We start from the raw sequence: 7766 nt of genomic DNA, 5'->3' as shown, positions 1-7766 counted from the left end.
ATTTCTAAAAGTGCTAAGTAACCTAAAATCACCATATTTTTATCTCTGTTTTTCACATTCACATAAATACTTTCTAAATTGAAACCAAGCACAAAACAGGTTTATGTCTTCCTATTTGAAAATCATCAGTCAGATTCATAGTTTTAATGTCACAACCTCTCCTTGTTCAAATTGATAAATATTGCATGATGTGAAGACAAGAAGGATAAAAATTTCCCTTGCACTGAATGTCCTTGCTTAGCAAATACAAGATATGGACATTAGGTTTTTTTCTCTTGTTCCTGACATAATTTTTCGTATCTTACCTTCCTGTTATGAAATTCTTCTGGCTGGGGAATGTGCAGGGTATGATTGTCCCTGACCTTAAGGGAATTCCTCTGTGAGGACTCATGAGACTTCAGCACTCTAAGGCCTTTGCAGCTGCCCTGTCCCAACTGAATTGAACAGTCTTCTAGACAATCCAACAGTCTCAGCCATAGTAAATGAATAAATGCATCTCTCAGCAGAAACTATGTAGAAAGTGGCAGGACAGTTATTAACTATTAACTAAGCAGTGGCAGTTACTCCTGTCTCAGGAAACATCGGGATGAGGCTTTGATCTTTTCAGTTTTTTCTTAGAAAATAGGAGAAGTCATAGGAACTTTCATACATTTTTACTACTATTATGTTCCTCTGCTGATGCACCTGGTTTTTTCCCCTGTCTTTTATTTCTATTTCTTTTTGTACCTGTTATTATGATAAAATTTCACTAATGCCAGTAGTGAAGTGCAGAATCAAGTACATAAGCAAAACATGTAAAATGAATATACTGGACTGGTGGATGAGCCCTGAATGAGCCCTTTGATCTTATGTGACTGACAATTGGCTTTTTAACCTCTCAGAGATATATTTCTATGGAGAATCTTTTTCAGAGATCATTTAGTGATAAGGATTTGTATAGTTATTGAAAGTTTTGTGCCAATGCAGAATCACAAGAGAAGAAAAGAATATCTTTTTAACCTTTAGCTCTACCTTTTAGCTGACATACAGTGAGATACAGCTCATGTGATGCACAGAGAAAACAAATTATTCCATGTTGTTTCTTATGTTTACTGCAAACATACAATCTTTTTCAAATTCAGTTTGACTATAGGGGTTAATAGCCAAATTTAGATAAAACCATTTGCTTGGAATAACTTTGGAATCTCTTAAAATTAGTATTATGGGGCACTTGGGTTTCTGGGAAGGTTCTATTTTAGGCTTCAGTGACGTGTTATGGTATGCTGTGCAATTCTACAGCAAAATAGCTGGCATTATTTGAAAAGTACAGTTTAGTAGTATTTTCCATTGTTCACAAATGAGGCTTTCTGATTTAACAGATAGGACTTCTTTCCTTTGGAAAATAGTAAATATTACAATTATAGGTTTCTACCGGAGCCAATGCCAGTGTTCTCAGAAGTACAGGCTGAACAATTTTTTCTGGGACAGCCGTGTTCTGGTCTTTTCTGTGCAGCTACCCCAGATGCTGTGCTGTGTGGGGCCAGTGGTACTTCTGTGGTATTTCAGTGGGTAAGAAGTATCAGAAGGTCACTGGGATTTTAAAAGAGCTGAAACAAGCGTCTCGGTTATTGCCAGGCCACTTTTGACCTGTCTTATTGTCTCTTTATATGTTTTGATGGTTTCCTAAAATATAAAGCGAGTAGTCTAATTTTAATGGAATAGGTTGTATAAAGATAGCAGGAATTGTTTATTTATATTAATTTTATAATGACTTTTTAGGAGAAAACTTCTATATGGCAATAGTCATGCCATAGGCCAGAAACAAATCAAAGAACTTGTAGTAGCTGGATGCTCTCTAAAGCAGTGTCAGATGGGGTTGTATCTCATTTTTTACAGTGTTGAATGAAAAGAGGTAAAAGAACAGAACTGCCATCTTCTTTGATGAGAATCTCAAAACCAGAATAATGGCTCTATGTGGACATATAGAGCTACTACATTAATTACTTGCATACATATGACAAATGTTTTCCACAGCCTGAACAGATTAGTTTTCTAGTTTGTAGTAGATGAAGTGAAATTGTGTTAACAAATGGTGTTTTCTTTAAAAAGGAAAAAGATACTAAGACTTTATGTATAAGGATGTTGTGTGCAATGACCCTGAGTCCATTCATACCTGCATAATGGTGTTCATACATTTCTAATGATTTTCAGAACCTCTTTAAATGGAAAGGTCATAATTATTACTGATCCCTTTAAGGATAGTATTTGTACTATGATCATGGCAAATAGCAGAGAGACTGTTAAGGTGACTGTAAAATCTACATACAGAGTCTGCCTAGGAAAGTTACTGTGATTGGTTTAATAAGCTCCTCTTATTGCCCTGTGGCATATCATACCTTAATTATAGTCTGTACTTCTGTATAAATGAAACTGTAATTAAGGAAGCTAAGATGGGTATCTCCTCTCAGACAGACTTTTTGAACTCCATGTGGTCCTAGTTAGAGTGGGAATGCAGATGCAGATTCACTAAGTCAGAATTCTGGTATTTAGCCATTTAAATGATAATTCAGTTGTTTCTTGTCAGGTGCTGATTCTTTTTCTCCAACTATAAGTGTTAGCTTGATATAAAAATATATATGTCTCAAATGTCCAGTATCCATCTTACTTGTACAATTTGAACTCTCTAAATAGATTCTTGTTTTGTAAATTAAATGCTTTAGACCTCACATAGAATTGTAGAGCTTAAAAATTGTTATTGATCATGATAAACTATTTTTTCATTATTGTGTTTGGGTTTTTTTATATGGGATACGCTGATAAACTATTTTTTAAGATATTATAATTTTATCTAGCTTTTTATTATTAGCTCATTTCTGAAAATTGTCTTTAAGATAACCATCAGATTTAAACAAGTTTGTCCTTTAGCTCCTTTTCTATCCTCACCTAAAAATATTTGGATATAATCTGAAGGGACTTTAGGGTCGAATGAGCTGATGCCATGAGAAAGAGAGGTGAGAGACTGAATTCCAGCTTCATTTGTATAAGCAGCAATGTCAATCCTGTTTGCTGGGGGCAGGTACCAGCTCATACAGCTGAATGAGAAAAAACATCTCAGCCAGCCTCTCCCCAGGGAACCACAGTGTGTCCTCGGTTTGGAAGGGCAAGGGCAGCGACTAGGAGGATTTAGTGCTGGGAGACAGGAAAGGGGAGGAGGAAGATTCTTACACTGGAGCATTCACATGTTCCCTGGGTAACCTGGTAGTCAGATCTAGTGACTAATAAATTGGATTAGGAGGATAGAGTCCAAGCTAGGACTGCGGAACATAGTTGACCTCAAAGGAGAACAACAAAAACATTACCATACATTGTACCTGAGTGATTTGGTTCCCATTTATGTTATCCAGCAGTGGAAGTGGATTTAATCTGTGCTCCTTTAATACCATTCTGGTGGTGTAAAAAACTGTGGTGTTAAGAATGTCTGTTGCTTTCCTATGAATGTTACTTAGGTGTCACACTTGACTGAGAAGTGAGGTAAAATCTGGGCACAGTAGTAAGTGATGAGGCCTCCTTTGCTAAACCAGGTTATAATCAGTCACGAAAGGTGAAAAATTATACAAAATATCCTGACATCTCAGAAGACTGCAGTATATGTGTGCTTTCTCTGTCTCTGTCTCTCTGGCTTTCTCTCTTTTTTCTGTTCTCCTTACAACACACGTACGAGACCAGGCTTTTTATGTCATACTGCAGCAGTAGCACCATCCCACACACTCTCTGTCTCTGAAGAAATGTAACCCTTCTCCTGTTTATCTTCGAGTAGATTTCAGTGATTTCTGAACTGAATATCTTCTGTCTGAAGAAGCGTGTCTGCTTTACCTGTAAAGAATTGGCAGGCTAGGCTTACATCAGTCACTTGAATAAAAATATCTAGTGCCATTTGAGACACCTAAGGGTGCCTGAGACATCCACCCAGGGCTGGCAGATATGACACAGGACCATCAGGACACCTGTGCTCTCCTGGAGCAGCAGCTGGCAATCAGGTGAGATACTCCAGGGCATCCAAAGGCGCAGGATGCCTGTCTTAGATAACTGATTTGAGCCTGCTGTTTCTGGGCATAATGTGTATTTAATATATATGATGACCGATCAGAAACTAAGCTCCCGTTTTTGTTTTTGTTTTGTTCTGAGGCCAAGTTGTACAAATCTGTATTTACATTGTCTTCCTCTGGATGCTAATGGAACTGCTTGTACACGTAATTGCTTACTGTTGTGGGTAAAATGTACATAACCGAGGTCTCCAGCCTCCCAATCTGGCTATGCAGATGCTGTTCTTGACAGGGACTTTAATAAATGGCATGCCATTCAGAATTTGTCTTGTTCACAGTACTAAAGAAGCAAAGCCACACAACTTTTAAAGCTGATAACTAAAAATGAGGATGTATATTTTTACACAGAAGGCGTTGCATTTTGGGGATTGTAAAATCTTCTGTCAATTCTGGCAGCATATAATTTGTGAAAGAAGCAAAGGACTAGAATATGTAGCATTTATTTCTGAGACCAGATTTATGTTTTGTGTGCCAGAACCACATTAAGCAAATCCTCTTCTTCCTTCTAAAGGAGCTAGCCAGTTTGTAGCTATCAAGAATTTTCTTTTTTCAGGGATAAACATTACTTTGAAAAGTTTTCCATGCACCTGGGTAGTGACCAAAGACAACAAATAACGGAACAGGAAACCATAATTCAATTCTTTACTATATAGAAAGCTTCACAGATGACTTAAGCAGCTTTTTTAAGAAGTTGATTTGGTTTTTTGGCTGTTGAAAATGGAAAATCTATCTCTTTTATTGTATTCTGTGTACATTTAATCAACTTGTAATCCCCTCCATAGTTCTGTGCCTATGTTGCTTTTTCTTCTATTTCAGAGAACAAGACAGAAAAACAGACATAAAGCATTTCCAATGAGATGACTTTCAAACATACAAATGTTGCACTTTGAACTGTTTGGATGGCTTTAAATGCTGAGAGTTTAGAGCAAAATCAGTATAAGAGGGACCATTCTGTTATTATTTATCCATTTCCTTGCTTGAGATGGGCACTGGTAGCAGTTGTGGTACATGATAGCTTTATTATCAATGCTGCTCTTTTTTCCCCCCATTTCTATGGTCGATTACCCATTTTGTTAATACGTTTCCAAGTCTTGTTTAAGGTTTTCTTTTAACATAATATCAGAGCTGAAATGTATGCCAAACTTCCAACGTGAAGATAGACTGAATTGCTCTGTAGGTTGGCTCCTTTCCCTTGACCTCATTTGAGAAAGCACACAGGCAGCAGAGTGACATCTGGCACTGTTTGTTGGGTCAGTGGGAGGAAGCCGATTCCTCCAGTACACCAGGTATATGCAATTCCTTGGAAGTGTGTCCTGTACAGTAATCTGTAGAAATACATCTCAAACAAAAGGCATGAAAATAAAATTATTCTTTTACTGTGGCAGTAGTTTTCTTCATGTTTTTCTTTTTTGGTTGAACAGGTCCCAGACATTTTCAGCTTTATGAGCTCTCCAGCTGGTACCAATGGCCAGCTATCTGTATTGATAGACAGGTTAAAGTTCAAGGGACCTTTTGAGGTATGATTCTTCAAGCAGTTTAATACAGTGTTTCTTTCTGACATTTATAGATATTTTCAATTGATGTGTGCCTCCTGAAAGACAAAGAACTGAAGCTGAAATTTTCTATCATTCTGTCAGAAAATGACTGAACAAAACAATAACAAAAATCTACATTCTGCCTTCAGGAAACTTTACATCTTCTATCTCGTAGACACAATATGCTCCAGTTCTCCAGAAGCTTTGTCTTTTTTTAATCCATCCAGTCATCCGATCTAGAAAACTTGACTTCTAAACCTACATTGTTAGTATGGAAATAATACTTGCTAAATATAATAATTAATATTTATTGTAGTTCTGAGAAAGGGGTATAAAATGCAGAAATCCCAATCTATTGCAGTGAGCAAATCTTTAGATCAGGTACTTTTGTAGAAGACAAAAGTGTCCTGTACAAGACATCTCTCCTGTTCTGAGATGGCAATTTTCTGTCTGGTCTAGCTGGCTCCATCGAGTCAACTGGATCACTAGATTAAATTTCAAATCTATTGATATAAGTGGGTAATTATTCTTTTCTCTTGAAAGTGGAGCTAGCTTAGATATTATAGTTATAATACATATATTTATGTGCAAATAGCTCTTACTAGGTGGTCTGATCTTAAAAAATCTGGAATTTGCCACACTTTGTTGGAGCTGAAGACATGTTCACAGTGATTTAAAATAATGTTGATAATAATTTATTGATTAGAACATAATTAGGAACTTAATAGGTTCATTTATTTTTCTTGAGAATTTTTACATATATGATTTTTGTTCCTCCTTCTCTGTCAGTGCTTTACTACCTGCTCCTTTCTGAAAAAAATAAGTTAATTGCCTTAATTATGCACACAAAGAAACCGCAGAATCACGAATTAAAATGCTTATTTTCATAGTTGGGTATCCTTGTTCCATTCTGGTGTCCTACTCTGAGAGTCCATGAGTGAAGCAGATTCAAAAATCATTAAGACTAGGAACTAGGATCAGAGTATGGTTTGTTGTTGGGCTGCTGAGAGTTCCCCTGATAAAACAGACATTCAGGAATTGGCTGATCTATAGTTACGTCAGCTAAGCAGAGGTCTAGTGTGCTTGCTGATGCAGAGCAACAGAACAGTTCTTATCAGATGATCCTTATCAGATGATGCATGTGAGAATCAACTGCTGAAAACATAAAGCTGTTCTGTCGTGTACCACTCTGAACATTCAGAAAAAAGTAATGTGACTGCATAATGCTTCCACTGTTATGTGCTCTACTGATAAAAGCTTTTTGGCAAAATACAGGCTTGCTTTTCATAAGAAAATGCCCATTATTCATACCCAGAAGGTTTTCTGATACTATACAATTTCCAGTGAAATTTTGCTTGAGAAAAACATCCACACTCATAGCCTACTTAATAAAATCTACATTTTTTGTTTTCTTCCTGGGATATATTGAAAGGTCTACAAAGCTTTTGTGCTTTTGTTTTCTGTATGAAGTGATATGGATGCCTATGGCATTAATTGTAAACATAAATGTAAAATATTGAGATTATGTCAAATCTGAATATGGAATAGAATTTGGGACTTTAGGAGAACGTCTACAACATTATTGCAAAATTAGACATTCTTATTTTAAATTTTAGAAGGATAGCTAAATCTAAAAGCTAAATAAAAACAGTCCAGTTCTATATGGATGCTGTAAATGAACTTACAGACCACATAATTATACTGTCTAATCAAACAGTAAAGGAACTGCTGGGACTTTATTTTTATTAATAGAGAGAATGCAATACCATTAATCCATTTTACAGCAGGGTTTATCTCTTTAATTATTGTGAGCAGCTAGTTAAATGCAATGACAGGTCTAATAAATAGAGAATCTGTAAGCATTGTGAACAGGATTATCATGACATATTTATCTTAGTTTCTTTTTAAAATTAAAAATCTCTAAAAGGTCTGAAAAACCTCCTGACTTTTATGGAGTTCCTATAATACTATTTATATAAGAAAAGTTTCCATGTTCATTCACTGATGTAGGTCTGCAAAATACTGTTTAAAGATTTTTCTGTTTAATAAGATTTATGAGACAATGTGTTTTGGAAAAATGCCACAGTTCTACAAATGTGGGACTGGGAAGTGCTGACAAGATTCAGGAAGGCAACTCAAACCCGACCTT

The 7766-nt window shown here is 36.1% G+C and overlaps 1 protein-coding gene across 2 annotated transcripts in view; it reads left to right on the top strand.

Annotated features, from left to right (window-relative positions):
* The first annotated feature begins 3839 nt into the window (after positions 1-3839).
* Positions 3840-7766, top strand: part of PDE1A (phosphodiesterase 1A) — a 76260-nt gene continuing 72333 nt past the window's right edge. Inside the window, exon 1 of one of the 2 annotated variants that reach the window (XM_027731522.2) lies at positions 3840-4016. In XM_027731522.2, coding sequence (XP_027587323.1) covers positions 3961-4016 — 56 coding nt within the window. In that variant the 5' untranslated portion in view covers positions 3840-3960. The remainder of the gene's footprint in view (positions 4017-7766) is intronic. The other variant, XM_039388020.1, reaches the window with a different exon arrangement.

The sequence above is a fragment of the Pipra filicauda genome, unplaced genomic scaffold, assembly GCF_003945595.2.
Source record: "Pipra filicauda isolate LSUMZ 115617 unplaced genomic scaffold, ASM394559v2 scaffold5_size6683894_pilon, whole genome shotgun sequence".
NCBI lineage: Eukaryota > Metazoa > Chordata > Aves > Passeriformes > Pipridae > Pipra > Pipra filicauda.
This window is presented reverse-complemented; position numbering and strand designations above follow the sequence as displayed.